General features: G+C 40.6%; 1 protein-coding gene across 1 annotated transcript in view; it reads left to right on the top strand.

Moving 5' to 3' along the window:
• The first annotated feature begins 33 nt into the window (after positions 1-33).
• Positions 34-16,883, top strand: part of LOC145433991 (serine/threonine-protein kinase DCLK3-like) — a 53,222-nt gene continuing 36,372 nt past the window's right edge. The window contains exons 1-5 of the mRNA XM_080311265.1: positions 34-227; positions 2,781-2,905; positions 3,121-3,174; positions 4,164-4,288; positions 7,142-7,264. Coding sequence (XP_080167391.1) covers positions 2,799-2,905; positions 3,121-3,174; positions 4,164-4,288; positions 7,142-7,264 — 409 coding nt within the window. The 5' untranslated portion in view covers positions 34-227; positions 2,781-2,798. The remainder of the gene's footprint in view (positions 228-2,780; positions 2,906-3,120; positions 3,175-4,163; positions 4,289-7,141; positions 7,265-16,883) is intronic.

The following is a 16,883-nucleotide window of genomic DNA, read 5'->3' as shown; positions in this document are numbered from 1 at the left end:
ATTATGGATACAGGTACTTGATCTTTCATGTCATACCGCATTACGTTTGCTGTTTGACTATTTGTAGATTTCACTTCTGATATATGTCTGTATGTATATTGTACAATAAAACTTCAAGAGCGATAAGAAAGTCGACAGTGGATTATGAAAACGATTTCAAATCTTGACGATCAACCTCTGCTATCTTATTAACGTGGGCGAGAGATATACGATATATCCGAACACGAGTAAGTTGTGCAATACCAGATTACGTCTATATCTATCGAAGGTGAAATTTTGATCTAGTGTTAAGCCATTTGCTGAATTTCTGGTACGTTGAGTATAGAATATGCAAATATCATATGCACAGAGGCTCGGTCAAAATTGAAATTTCCTGAGCTTCCGCAGTCCGTTATTTTATTATTATGCCGCAAAAATAACAAATTCAATATTAAATGGCGGCAAGATTCCTATCTGAATCCTCTTCCTCGAATACACGCAGCCCCCATGTGAATAGTACTGAAAGTTAAATAACAATTTATGCCACTGTTCAATTAATTTAGTACCGGTAGCTCTTATTAGTGAGTGTAACAACACTGCACGACGTATCCGAGAATTGAAATAGCCAGCTTCAGCATTGGCAATTGCAAGATCCGTGTTTCTGACATATGCAGAATGGTCATTGAAGAGTGTGATATAATAATAACCATAATAACAATAGGTAGACCTATAGAGGTCCGACTGGCCGTTTTATTCATATAATGCTGCGAATATATTCTAAAACTGGAAGCGGAAGTGGAAGTGATGAAAAAAACAAACATTTGAGTAGGCACAGTCGAGAGGAGAACGCCTCACGGAGTATTAAATGTACTTCGTTACTGGAGATATCTTTAAGAGCATGTTCCATTTGACCCCTGATGGCGTCGGATGTCTTGCCCTTAGAATTAGCATTTCGCATATTCTTTGACATTTGCACTAGCCGTGGTTTCAGAAAATTATCCGACATAGCGTCATGTATTACCATATGAATATACCATATTTAGACACAATTAAATATGTGTACCACACAAACTTCTGGATATCCGTAAGGTTGCCAGTTGAGGAAAAGGATTTTATCCATCGTCCGACATCTTTTCCGGTATAATTTTATATTCGTATCAATCGATAGCACAGCTTAGAGGTTGACATTTTCGCAATCTTTCAAGGCTAAAATTATCTCTTTGTAAATTGCTTGATTGTTATCGATACCCCACACATTATATACGATTTTACTACTGCTGGTGGTCCTTCACGAACATGAAAGATTCGGTGGTTGGTGTTGGTACCGCTGTAAGACGCGAGGTGTCGCGCGTTAAGGCCGCAGTGGTCTAATTCTATGTCAGTGGTTCTCATCCTTTTTAGTTTGTGCACAGGTAAAATTTTAAAATAAATTTTGCCGACCGATGAACTTTAAAAAATAAAAATCCTACCATGGTGGTGGTTTCCAACCTTTTTCGACTCATCGCCCCCTTATCAAGCTCGACGCAAATTTTCGCCCCCCCCCCATATCTTCGGAACCGAAAAAGAGGACATATAAACGGGCTGTGAATTGACTGAAAATGTCATGTTTTCGACATGACTCACGAAAGACCCGTCTCCACGTATAATCGGTGGGAGTTTACCTTTTTTAAGTCGATTTTCTAGGCAAATCCCAAACAATACGTTTTTCACGAGCATTTCGTGCCGTTTAGTTAAATATAGTCGTTTCAACATTTTTGCCACGCTTTCGCGCCCCCCAATCGCCCTCTTCGGTGTTTTCGCCCACTGTTTCTCGATATCGCCCACGTTGGGATCCACTGTACTAAACTAAAGCCTATGCTTGCGTGTAAAATGTGTAGGATGATCATTGATGTCGAAATACCATGAATACGAGAAACGTTAGGAAGCGTTCAAAATTACATTCTAAATTCATAAATATCTATAAATATTTCTAAATTTCTGTAATTAAGGGCCAAGCCTTCAACCTCTTAGATTTCGTAATTGATGATATATTTGAAATATATTTCGTCGTCCGGCCGAAAACTTTATGTGGAAAGTCGCTTGAAAGCCACTGTATATGTGATAATCAGTCGCGTGAATTTTGCTTCGACTTCCGATTCCCTGCTATAAATATATACGTGAAGTTCCATAATACTTAAACTCCAGATCCGAGTCCAGGGGTGATCAAACGTGTCCAAATGTCCGACTATTTCCATGCAGTGAATTCTTACTTCGGCCCCCCTGCCGCAGCTTGTATATGTTACTGTCTCACTTGGATCGCTCTAAGTTTAGCACTCAGTCCGTTACGTGATGTAATTTGGTATTTCGATGTATCGATATCAAGCGTGTTTATTATTCTGTGGCCGATAGGTTAAAGCGGGGATGTTGATATGCGTAGAAATGGTAGACGAGCTCGTTGGTATGTTATACTTCTACCTGACCGGAAGGTTAACTCACCGTGTTTTCCTCACTTCAAGCAAAGGAGTGGGTGTGTGGGTGTGTGTGAGTGTGACAGACTTTATTCGGTCTCGTACTGATTATGACCAAGTACAGTACACCAAAAACACATGCGACGCGTTTATCGGGTTTAACTCCTCAACAAATTTAAATATTAAAAGCAATAATTTCGTTTATATATTAAGGTGAATGTATTTCATAGTATTCAATTTGCCATTTGTTGAAATTTTCTGTATACTAAAACCAGGTGTAAGCATATGTCCGAATGTTGTCGTCGCTGCTAGAGAGACGAGGAAGAGATCTTATGGCTTTCGTATCATTTTCAGATCAGCCGCGCAAGCAATATGTTTCATCCAATCGAAATATCCCTTTACCCACCCGCAATGTCCAGAAAACCATTCGTAAAAAACACTTCCGTGTCGCAAGAGCTTCAGGATCTTACGGACGACAGGTTTGTGCGGAATAGTCTATGTCATAACGCCGTTAAACTTGCGCACTTGACAAGTTCAATCATTCATAATGAATAGCAGGAGATATTCTACCACGCTCAATGGCCACTTGACATACTCTATCCATGTGTGTTGGAGTTACATGTTGCCATGCGAAACAAGAGATCTGATATAAGGCCATGACGACAATTTAAATTGTGGTCATTACATTTTCCAGGTACCGCGACCTTCGAAGACCCAGAATTGTGACGTTTTATAAAAATGGAGACAGGTATATTTCTATTTTTACTGACGCTACAGGATTGTTTTTTACAATTTTCCCCTCGAGTACATTTAAACGATTTCATACTTCAGCAATTTATAGCTGTAGTAATAAGTTATGCAGGCGCATTGGAATCAAACTTACATCCATTTGACGGGAATACTCTTATCAGAAGCCATCGGCGCAATGAAAAAGTTTGTAACACCATCGATGAGATCAAATTGTCCATGCGTGCGAATTGATTTCATAACGAGGTCGCAATAGGGTATAGCTCGTCTCGGATTTGCATTCACTGTAATCTTGAAGCTTAGAAACTCACTTCATGTTTGTTAAATACAAATTTCTTACGCTGTGACACATGGAGAACACGCGAATTCGAAGCCTCGTTAACTAACTCTCTAGTTCGTTCACAGCCATGACTCCCATAAATTACAATGAAATAGAAAGATCATCGAACTAAATATAAGATGTGATCAATTTACTTTTTCACGATCTCCAGATACAAATCTACTGCGTTAAGTTGACACGGTCTGCCTTGATCTATTACCATTAGTGGTGTTTGATGTGAATTGATGATTGGAACTAAAATTGACCTTATTTCTCAAATTCAGCTTGATCATGTCAAATTATCCCCAATGGATCAAAATTCACACTTGATCCTCGAGCCCCGCAGCGGTTATCTTCGACAGATGAATGTAGATGTGAATCTTGCCTTATTTATTTACATATCCAACCACAAAATCGCCCCCTCGTGGTTTTTCGCTTTGTCGTGACTTACTACATGGGCGTGTGGATACATAAACCTTTAGCAAAAGGATATAAAGTTCCAGGCTACTCCGAATAATTTGACCGCAATGTCAACTGTTTCTTCGAGTCTCCCTTAAACTTACCAAACACATATAGTTTACGCTTTGATCATTTGTTCGGCCACAATTAATTAACCGTCAATACTTTTACCTTGCCAACAGCAACTTTGATCTAGATGTTTCTGTGTTTAGATATTTCAAAGGAAAAACACTACACATCACTCCTCATCGTTACCTTCACTTCGACGAATTACTGACCGATCTCACTAAGTCCATGTCACTTCCGTACGGAGTAAGGAAAATCTATACACCAATCGGTAAGGCGGGGCCTGAATTAAACTCGGTGCGTAATACTCTGACGCAAACGACATGCTGAATAGAATTATCAATAACGATGGAAATTAACCAACAACGATGCTAATAGTAGACATCAAAGGATGTAATAGAACTATGTACAGCTAAGAAAAGTGTTGAACATGCATCGCCACGTACATCGTAGTTAATTAGGTGGTGGAGCGTCCTATGTTCGATCAGTAGGCTATGGGTTCGTATACCCACGGCCGGGTCAGCCCGAAGACTTGCCTGTTGACTTGGCCTAGCGGGGAGAGGAAATATGTCGGTGGTGATACTAGCTTTGCGTTTTCTTCGCATCTCTCTCTCCCTCTCTTCCCAACCCGGTTTCGCATCTTCATCTCATAGGGGCCCAACGAAGCATTTTCAGGGGGTCTGCGAAACCTTTTTGTAAAATGATTGGTAACCTAATTTGTAATATTTTTTAAATTAGGGAATGCATGAGACAGTTTCGATTCATATTGCCAAAACTTCAAGACTTACATCATTAAAATGTTCGCCTGAGATAAAATATCCTACAGTACAAACTTATTTTAATTGCCAAATTGACAATAGCCTATTGATACAAACATATTGCTGTTTAGAGAGGTTTTGTTAGGGTCGTTTGAAGTATAAATTCCTAAAAAAATTTCTGAATTTGTCCCAATGACGGGATAGAAATCCATTTTCTCTTGTGATATACATAACCACTATTCCAGAATAACTTCAAAATGTGATACTAGATAGAAATGACTAGGCTGGACGTTATATGTTCAATAAAAACTATGTTTCTCAATTTTGGTGCCTTATATATTGCGATCACAGCAAAAGGAGTCGTCGGAAGCGTTATGCGTTAATATTACATTCGTCAGAGCCTATTTTTGTAGAAATATTTTCGGCACTCGTTCACATCAAATCGAAGACAATGAATACAGCTGCAAAACCCGCTTTGAAATAATAAAAGTGTATACCCAATTTCTACATAAAGTTTGATGTTATTTTCACCAAAAGTCATTTTTGTGGCTGTTTCTCACAAGCCTACAGTTAATATTTGCACAGGACAGGTGACTGCTGCACGATAATTGAGCAAATTTTGAACGAAAACTTGAGGGGGTCCTCGGGGGTCCGCGACAGTCCAAACGGGATCCGCGAAAACAAAAAGGTTGAGAACCACCGCTCTAAACGACCCTAAATACCATCTCGCCAGACAGTGTGGTGTTATGTGATCCAACACTGCATCACTGATAGGTTGCGGGTTCGAATATGTCCGAGATCTACTCCGGAATCCCTTCCTACGTGCTGGAGCAGTATTTATAGGCTTCTCCTCGCCATCTGATCCGTGTAAGCGGTGTCATAAAAAAGCCTAGAAGTGGTCGGTGCTACAAGTCGACAGCTACGGAATCATAATAAATAATATCGGCCTTGTGTAAATGGCCATTTTAGTCGAAAAATACCGTCAATGCCACATTAAACAACATATTCCTCGAATCGCTTTGCGCACTAATCATGCAGTATGACCGGTCTATTGATGCGTTCATTATATGTTTTACAAATTGCAATACTTAAAGCTTGAAGCTGCTGGATTGGTTTCCATGCATATCACGAGCAAAATCGACATGGTCGCGGAACGTTTGTGGGACAGAGCTTTGATGTGGCGCTACATCCATTGGACTAAATGGCCCAGTTGGTACATTCATTGTATATCCTACTACCGTCACAGCACCTCGATGGTGGACACGAAAATAGACTTCCAAATTAAAGTTTGCAGATCATTCTTGTCATCAACCGTTTCAGCAATCACGCTAACAGTTATAAGCCTACAAAATTTTACGATCAACTGCTGACCAGGGCATGGTATGGAAGTATGGTATGGTATGGAACGAAATTTGGGTATGGAATATGGAAGAGTGCAAGAATGGTATGGTATGGAAATTTCACAAGTATGGTATGGAATGTTGTTTCCATACTTCCATACTTTTCCATACTTTGGCAGTTTTGCCAGAATCATGACAATGCTCCTACTTTCGAATTGTCAAATTGATCGCACACCTTAGAAAATCGCTCACTGTCCATGTTCATATTTCAAATTGCGATTTATCACTCACCCACCCCGGTCGACATCTATTTGAAGTTTGAAGACAAAAAAAGTAGCGCTATACGCGCATATGAAGGGAAATAATATTAATAATGAATATCCAAATCAAATCTAATCATAAAAACGAGTTATACTCAACCGCTGTCGCGTTACAACTTGCAGCTCGCATATCGCAACTGCTACTCCGTAAACTACCAAGGGAGTTTTAAAATCGTAGATTCTGAGAATGTAAAAGTTACATGAATATTTTTATCAATTTGTTGAACTTGGAGATAATTTTCTGCGCTTATGCGGCATTATCATCACGCAATATCTATTTGACATAACCATCATTGCATAATTCAAAAATATGTAGCTTGTCTAGGAGCGACGCTATACGATATGAAATTTGGTTATCTCTGATAAAGGAACAGACATACTGATCTTGGCTAATGAATCTAATATGTGGCCCACGGATTGTCGAGAAAAATGGACATTTGATCCGCTGTACTTGTACACACATATCAAAAATAGAATATCACTTGAGAGTTTGAGCAAGTTGCGAAAGTATGGAAAAAGTATCAAATATGGTATGGAAGAATGTTGCTATGGTATGGAAAATTGTCAAGTATGGTATGGAACGATTGGGCGGGTATGGAGTATGGAAAATTCCTATTCCATTCCATACCATACCATACCATACCCTGCGCTGACGTCCTTTCTCCCCATATATAAACAATTTATATAACATAGACGGGCATTATAGGTGGGACGTTGGTGCAAGATATCGAGGAACTCAAGGACGGAGAATCGTACGTGTGCGCATCGTTCGAGAAGTTCATTCGCATCAGATACGGATTTGCCCAGGAAAACGGCTTCGCTCCGCTCAGTAAGTTACTCTGTTTATTTCTCTGACATAGTACGAGAACAGTAAAATTCGAATAACGGTATTCGCATTCCCGTATCGTGTATATAGGGTAAGGGTGAGTGTATTATTTCGACTATTTCGTAAGGCGAAATGAATTATCATGCGGTAAACACAGGGGAGGCAAGTCAGACAGTATCAATCAATCAGTTCTCACTTGTCGTCAGGATAGGTAGAAGAAAATCGTGAAAACGGGACATTTATCATCTGATGTTTCTATGAATGTCTAATTCTGAACATGTTTGCACCCAAAATTATACAATTTGCATATTTATTGTTCCAAAATGACATAAGACTTTGTTACGTATAATGGCAGCCCAGTGAACCAAAGGGGAAGCACAAGATAATCTTGCCCCCGATTGTTTGTATATAGCAAATACTTCTCTTACGGATGTAGCTGTTATGTATTTTTCATACCTTCGTTCAATTGTAGATACGTACTACCTTCTAACGTTGTCTGCTTGTGAGAGTGCTAATAAGTGGCCAACTGAATTAGCTAACCCTTTCACCTTGCCAAGTTGAGAATTAAATTCTAAAAGGCGATCTGCCTCCCCAATCATGAACCTCCCGCACTTCACAAGTTAAACATACGGTGACGTTAGGAGCTTAGCATTCGATCTGTTGCCCGTCCGTAATTGGGAGATCATACCGTGCACTATAAATGAAATAGCAGGATAACAGTTGGAATTACCAGATATTCATCATAGCGTGCTCGGGCTAAATCAATTCAGAGGCCCGTTCTCTGTACGCGATTCCACCTTTTCATCTATACCAGATGGAACAAAAGAGCTAAATATTTCAATAGAATGAGGTGTTACGGTATACGTTGGATGACGTGCGGGGTCAGTTCAAGTGTGATACCCGTTTTTCGCCTTCTTGGGGTGGTGTTACCAAAGTCAAACCATCTCACCCGACCCGGTGCACATCCGCTCATACGAATGCGTGTATTTGGCTCGTTTGCTATTTACGCTAGCTGGAATGAATGGGCGTAAAAGTTTAGTATTGCATCGAAAAGACCCGCAAACTGATTTACGTCCAATCTTGTCATTGTGAAAATCTGGAAAATCTACTTTCTTAGATTTCAGTTTACAGTGTGTGAACCGTGTCGGAGGCTAACAATTTCAATTCATTCCGAAACAGACAAACGTGTAATAATATTGTATGATTGTATCTGTGCTTAGGCAGTTGGATAGGCGTATACCACTCATATATTACGGCAAGGAAGTGTTTCTTTATTATCAAAACCGCCTTCAGGGATGTATTGATAGGTTTGACGTCTTGTGCTTTTATCTCAATGAGGAATTGTTATTTTTCAAATAGTTGCTTTTGTTTCAATGTATTTTTAGTCCATCTTCCCAGTCGTATACTTGGTGTAATCCCATGTTGGAGTGATTAATCTTTGATAATGTCATAACAATTGATATGTTCGATAGATGTGAGATTAACTACTGTTGGGATGCGGGCTTTATGGAGTTATGCTCGAAGGAATTTCCATTATCATTGTTGTTCTTGATTATGCGAAACCATGACAGGTCTAAATAGGTTTCTCCATTTAATTTATTCACGATTGTTTGTCAAAACATAATTTATATTTCAACTATGAAACTTGTTTATCCCTTCGTGTTTTGTAGAGCATCATAATGCATACGGATACTGATTATAATCGTAACATCATATACTCACATACTGCATAATAAACAATGGTTGTGCAAATTACTGTAGCTACAATCAGGGCATTTCTCGAGCATTATTTGTCGCAATCGACCACGCATATCATTCGATTGTCCCGCTTGATTACAATCATGAATAGCAAAATATTTAATTTAAGCAACCTCTAGCCTACTTCCGTTTTATTAGGTCAGTAACTCACTCAGTAACACACGCCACTGAGAAGTGAAAACCGACATTTAGGGTTATAGTATTCCATTTCAAACAAACATATACCGTTGGTTAGTTAAGAACTTGTCAAGTACTTGATTTTCCAATTTCCTACAACGAATTGAGAGATAAGAGCTTGACTTTCCCAAGATATCGTCATATATAATCGAGGGTTGCATCGTGCCGACGGTATCTCCGCTCAATCTCACCGCCGACCACGATATCAGGCCGTGACATCGTATATTTCGTTGTATGATAATTGTTGTAACAGTCCCCAGGATCTGTAACTGCAATTGTCATGTGTTGGTAAAAGCAGAATAATCTTTTCTCCTGTTACCCTAACATTACTTCGCACTGCTGAGTCAGAAGTATAGTGAAATTTCGTCTAATACAATGACTGGATATTCGTGTGATTTTAGGCACTTGACTCGAGGGTCGTATTGAGATCGACAATACTCATAGTGTGTACGTGGTTCCGTAACGACTCTTACACAATTTGCTTGTTGAAATTTAGGATTGTTTTGAAGACGAAAGTACCATCTCTGGCCAATGACACGGTATAGTAAACAAACCGATAGTTTTCGATATAAGCCGCCCGCATTACTCAAGGCTCGCATTATGCATTGTGAAATGACAGTACATCGATGATTAATTTCATGTCAATATGTTAAGACTTCGTAATTCAATGAACATATACACTATACAGTTACACTCGTTCGACCTTGATATTTTCCTGTTTCTCATAACCCCACTGTTGAGCAGAATTGGTGCGATTTCTATATCGTTTGTATGCAAATGTATAAAGCATTTTCACGGTCAATTTATCAAGGCGTGAACGGTCATTTAGTCAACATGCATAGACCTACTCGATTGAAAAGGGAAATAAGTGAAGAGTATATTGGCAAGAAACTACTGACCGTTTTGGGTTCCATATCATTCATCGTCGGGCATAAGCTATAACCTGGAATTATAGGGTTAGCACCATAAGAATGCGCAGTAAATTACCTGATGATTTTCGTGCTGACACCTTGGTGAAGGGTTAAAGGTCATTGAACAGTAAACACTCTATTATGGATATTGCTTATGCATATTGCACTATTTTTAATCGTCAGGCAGGATTTACCGATCCAGAGAGAGAGAGAGAGAGAGAGAGAGAGAAAGAGAGATGGTATTCTTTTTCGCCTGCACCATCGAGATGCTTTGACGACGGAGATGCGATACGGCCTTTATAGTAAGGTCATCTAGTCTGCACCCCCGGTTTTTTCTCCTCCATGCTATCCGTGATTGCCGAGCGCCTAGCAGGATAGCCGCGGATACCAGTTTTCGAGTCTTTGGTCTGACCCGGCCGGTCGAACCCACGACCTACCGAGCGAGAAGCCGGACGCACAACCACATCACACTATCTCGCTCGGTGCTCCAAGAAGTCTGAACTATCGCAGAGGCTCCTTGAGAATCAATTGAACATGCAAGTCGCAAGCATGGTGCATGTGACTCCATCGTGTTCTACTCCATAATGAATCATTCATCACGAGGGCGATTTTTTTTGACATGTCAAAATAAGTCAAAATTTGGTCAAAATTGTAGCGTTAGGACAAAATTTGTCAAAATTGTTTACAAAGTCAAAAAACTTTTGACCTCTGCATTTCGTTTGTATCGTCGATTTTGTACTGTCGGTGAACTTATCATTTGATATTTTACAGCTTGTAGCCTACTTTATAGGTCTACCGTTGTAGACGGCCCATTGTCTGTTCATTGTGAATCATAAACGGTCAAATGAAACAAATACGTTGACATGGTGTTATGGTCAACGTACCACAATATCCTAACTGAAGCAAGACTGCTTGGCCATTGCATAGTTCTTATATCAAGAAGCGCATGATGAAATATTGTGATGTATAGACCACGTTGTCAGAATGAAGCAACACGGTGTGTCAACAGCAGTGTGCTCACAGCTTCAGTGTTGTCAGCCAACAACTGCTACTGTTGAACGTTCTTTCTCCATTCTTGGCAAGCAACTTAGTAAGGACAGACATTTTCTACCCGAGAATGTAGGAAAGTATCTTCCGTTGTACTGCAACAAATTCTAATTATTAACATTAATTAAAACGTGATGTAACAACTGGAATTCTTCATAGAGCCAGATTTCGTTGAAATATTAGTTTTTTTTATGAAAAAATCTGTCAGTTTCAAGTCAAAAACGTTTTTTGTTTCAGTCCAAACTTGTGGTATGCCCTTTAAAAGTTACGGTACACCTCAGGCCGTGATGGCTCTCAAAATATTTAAAGCGTGACCTACATCTGGCGTTTATTAACATTTCGCAACCCAAGCTTCACACACCGAAGGAAATCAATTTCTAATGTCAGTATGTACGAAATAGGGAAGGTGCAAACAACCAGAGGTAGTGAGTGACGAAGTGCTTCTTTTCGGCGTACTCTAGTAGGCATTGTATTTTTTGCCCACTTGCACTACTTAGTCAAGTGATTGTGTTTTGACTATACTTCTATACTTACACTTAACATTTTTTAGTGTTTCGAGAAAACCAACGCGCGCCCTTGGCATGCAAAATGTTGAAATTACTTAGATCTGGACTTCTATAAAGTTTTTGTTCATTTTACCCGCTAAGTAACTTGTGTCAAGACAGTGGGAAGACGTTGCTGTGATGTCGGTGGTTTGCCCGCAGCAAGTTGGACATCAACTCTTTCTCCCTCTACCCGGCCCACTTATTACCGGGGAAAGTAAGAGCTTTAAAGAGAAACCTAACATCAGACAAATTTTACTTTGACATCGAAACGAGTTAGTGTAACACAGCAATAGCAGTAATATGTCGGGTATGTCACAGCTGTGTGGCGTTAGAAAGACAGACCCACAAACTGCACGCTTTGCTTTAAATCACCCCAGGTCGTATAAACCACTTTCGAATTAATGTAGCTCCATAAGACTAACAGAACGGTTTTATGCCGCAACATCCTCCCTTCGCGCGATTTTTCGGATCACGTTTGATCATACACTTGATTTGGCGGATTTGATGAAAGTTTCGTGGCATTTTCGTCATGCCCGTGCTCCTGGTCTACAAATTACCGTAAAATATTTAGGCGGACACTCAGGAGCATTACACACTGCATATTGGTATGTTCCGGAGGTGATTTTCTACTGAGATAGTTGTGACATAGCCGACATAGCGTACATGGTAGACATGCACAAAGTAAAAGCACCCTTCAATAACAAGGGTGGTCAACTTGCGGCCGCAGAAAATTATGCTGCCACACGTAATTCATGCAATTTGAATTTACATATGAGCTCAAAAATTCAAATAAACTCGCGCTTCCTGCGACTCGGTGCGACTTCAATTTCCAATTGGAGTGCATGCGCTTGTTATATGAGATGCGAAACGCTTAGAAAAATGATGCACGCCATCGGAATACCAATTTGGTATCGTGCACGTCTCACGCAAGAATTATGTTGGCATTTCCGCGTGGCTAAAATAAAAAATCCAGATAAATTTTCATAACTTTAATACTCGCGATTTCTGTGGATTTCGACGAGATTTCTGCGCGAATGGACGCCCATTACGATTGACCCCCCGTGAGTTGCAAAAAGTTTAACAACTTCTACACTATAAAGTCGTTAAAGGGGGCCCAGTAAGGCAGTAGCACATATGTTTCCAATATAGAGAATATTTTATCAGGGGATTTTGACCACTATGCAAAAGTATACGAACTTTTCGCCAGCCAGTAACGAATTTCGCACGGATCACGGGTTGCCAACAACTGCATTAAGCTATCGCTTTGGTGCGGCCGTGACTCAAATTTACCCCCTCACGACCCATGTTCATAATGCCACCAATACTTTGAGAACCTCTGGCTTCGGGTGTACAATACAGCCGGCTGAAGAGCACTGATCTGGATTCTAGATACTGTTATCATTGCGTAACAGCGACAAAATTCTTTCTATAATTCGAATTTGGTTAGCCGCATTTACTGACGTTCGCTCCTGATGAGAGTCAGTCGAAATGCTCGGAGGGAATAAACTTACCAATATTAATGAGGAATATATTGTAACTCCGGCCCCAAGCCACGCTGAGTTCGTAACCTATACAGTTCGAACCATCGTTTTCATATGCATGTGACAGTGTGGGGGTGACTCGAGTCAACTTTTTCTTTAAAATGACTTGACTTGACTTGACTCGGCGTTTCAGGAATGTAGATTGACTTGTGACTAGGAGCAATACTTACGAGTTAATTCCAAGTCGTCGGTCCAAGTAATCGGTGTCGAATAAATCGGATTGCTCGCGATATGCTCGAGTGACCTTTGAGAAAAATCAGCAATTCAATGATTGTACGTTATACCAGTGCTCTTCAACCTTTTTCGGAGTGGTACACCCTTTTAACGTTTGCTCAAAACTCGTACACCCCTGTTCATTAGGGGTCTTCAAAAATGACTTTTTTTCTCAAATCGTACTGGCTACTTGATAAAATTGTTAGGTTACCTAATTTAGGCCTACACACCAAATTTGGTTCGATTCCAACCAGTAGCCGCATTGCTACGGGAAAAATAAATAACGAAAAATTTGAAATTTTTCTGTTCACCCGATGAAAGTATTATGTTGTCTATAAAAACGATGTTCTTCAAATTTGGTTCAATTCCAACCAGTAGAAGCGGAGTTATTGCCGTCAAAAATTTGGATTTGAATAAAATAGTATTTGGTCACAGAGTCTATTCGCCGCCAGTTAGGCCGCCTGTCACGCAAATTGGAATTTATTTCGTGTCAGCCCCAAAACAGCATGACATTACGAACGATAATCAACCTAAATGTAACAGTATTGGGGAGAGAATAGGTAAAGCTACTGCTGCAGAAGCGGTAATTCAGATCAGCGATGATAGCAGGCGCACCAGCCTACTGCGTATCAGGCCTGCCCCACACCACACACAGTCGACAGAAGCACATGGGCTGCATGAGATGTCAGTAACCCCAGATCCTATGTCGCTATACACAGTCTATTGTCGCTAATTTGCATCACTAGTAACAAAATATTAAATTACAAATGTATGGCGAAATATTGGACATAACATCGGCATTTTAAAACAAAAGGGTTTCGATTTCATCATGGATGCTGTTTCGACCCTGGCTGGCTACGTCACTTTTTTATTTTCATTGCGGTATTTATTAACGTCGGGTATGAAGTACCGATTCAAGAAGTCTGAGCTATCGCGGCGGAGTCCTCAAAAATCACTAAAAGACAAATGACTAGCTGAACACATGTTTGTTAACTGCATACTTTCCAACACCAAACGGAGCCATTGGTCTATTGCCGACGGCTAAATGATTACGGGAGATTTGTGCTTATGACATCACAATCAAACGGTGTACAGTATTACACTTGAGATAACATCGTACCATGCTCACAGGGCCGTAACAGCACTTCGTCAGCTCCCCCCCAAATCGTTGGCCTAGGGCCCCCATGGGGTGATAAACCTAACTTATGGGGGCTTCGCTATCCGCGTTTTGACGCTATTTCACATCTTCACTGGGTGTACGTTATGTGAGACCGCTTTTCCCGCCTAGACGCGCGAAGCGCGAATAATTTCAGTAATTCAAGAATGTAATCGGGCAATATGATCGGGAATTACATATATATTGCTATAAATTTTGATCCTCTCTCTGCTCACGTAATCAGATTTACCGGTAGAGCTGAGCGAAGTCTGTTTTAAAATTGTAGGACATCCCAATAATAATTAGACATCTTTGGGCGTATACCCGTTGGCAGGAACTAAACAGCACTTCGTCAGCCCCGCCCCCCCACAATAACTTGGGTTTTGGGTTCTCATAGGGTGATAAACCGACCCCTCATCACAGTGTTCGCTTTTGTCGAGAAATTTGCTGCACTGTTTAGTGTGCCAGCTCGAAGCGCGAAAATTTTCGATAATTCATGATACAATCGGCCAATAAGATTGCATTGCATATATATTGCTATCAATATCTTGTCCTCTCTGCTCATGTTATCAGATTTACCGGAAACTGTAGGGCCCATAAATAATAATTAAACATTTTCGGGTGGGCGGACCCGTTGGTATGACTTCGTTACATGATTTTATTTCGTGACCTCCTGTCTGCTATATCAAAAATATAAAATTGCTCTAACGTACTAAACTAAAAGACGCACACGATTTCAAATTGGTATTTCTTCACTGGCATATATTTTTTTCTTGCTGGATGGTATTTGTCTTCTGAGGTTCAGATTGCAAAGACAGGAACATATGGCGCCAGTCATTTAGGCGCCTATGGACAATTTAACCTATTATTTGGTATATATAACGAAGTTTTCAGTCTGCGTAAGGGCAGTCCGTTTCGGCCAAGCTTTTCGCGCTGCCGATCGTTCTGGCACACTTCTTGGAGTCGCATCTAATAAGTACTAAATCATTATATATCTTGGTGCGTGGTGACGTGTTAATGGCCAACGCCGATATGTCCATTTCTATAAATGTTGCGTGTTTTTTCTTGGGGTAAGAGTACCAAATAATGAACATAATTGGCAACTTTAAATCGCGCGAAAAATTTTGGAAAAAATTGCATAAATTTAAAAAAAATACGCTATAATTTATGTTAATTCACGAAATAATTTGGGGCCCCCTTTGAGCTCACCCCCCCCCCCCCAATTGGGGGGTTTGGGGTGTGGCAGTTACGGTGCTGCATGCTCATTAACCTGTGCGTCAACCTGTCCTGACCCATAAACCTGCCTTTGTGATAGCTAGCCATCGGCTCATTGTAATTCGGATCTGGTACACCCCTGTACACCCCATCCGAGTGGTACACCCTTTGCAAATTCTGGTACACCCTAGGGTGTACGACCACCCCGGTTGAAGAGCACTGCGTTATACTAATCATCGACTGTTACATAACAAATGAATTGACCGCAACCGAAATGATCTATCTCAGTGCTCTTCAACCGGGGTTGTCGTACACCCTAGGGCAGGGCTGGCCAACCTTTTCAGCCAAAGGGCCAAATTCGATTGACGAACATTTGCGCGGGCCACTATCCGCGCGAAGCGCGACAATTTTTTGAAGTTCATAGGTCAATAATATTGTCACTTGACTATATTGCGGGCCTGCTGTATATCGTTGGGATAAGTTTGCGAGGGCTGGGCTATTCGGCGCATGGACATATCGATATCGAAAGCTGCGACCAACATGCGTTGATCATTTCGTGCCTAGGTTTCAAAGTCGACGGTCTTACTGCAAGCGCAAACGCAAGGTCGCATATGTTGAACGACACTCAATCTGATACATTGGGTGTTCTTCAATTTTCACAAAAGGGCAACAATTTTAAAAACAAGAAATCGAGTGACAACATAGTGCGCTAAGCTTGTAGAGATTTTTACCTTTGATAAATCTATCGCAAATTATTCTGCTTTATTGTAGTGTACGAAGATATAGGCTAACAATATGTGAATGGTTGATGGATCTGTCAATGAGTCGAAACTGATATTTTATTCATCACATCTCAAGTGTTGCGGCCAGACTAATCAAATTTTTGGTTGGCCTTGCAAGTTCACAATCTGTGCAATCCATTTTTGATGATATTAGAAATTTCGGAAATTACCTCGCGTGCCACTCAAAACCTTCTCGCGGGCCACATGTGGCCCGCGGGCCACGGGTTGGCCGGACGTGCCCTAGGGTGTACCAGAATTTGCAAAGGGTGTACCACTC

The sequence above is a fragment of the Botryllus schlosseri genome, chromosome 2 (assembly GCF_051294905.1).
Source record: "Botryllus schlosseri isolate E-star chromosome 2, Bs_hap1, whole genome shotgun sequence".
NCBI classification, from domain to species: Eukaryota; Metazoa; Chordata; class Ascidiacea; order Stolidobranchia; family Styelidae; genus Botryllus; species Botryllus schlosseri.
This window is presented reverse-complemented; position numbering and strand designations above follow the sequence as displayed.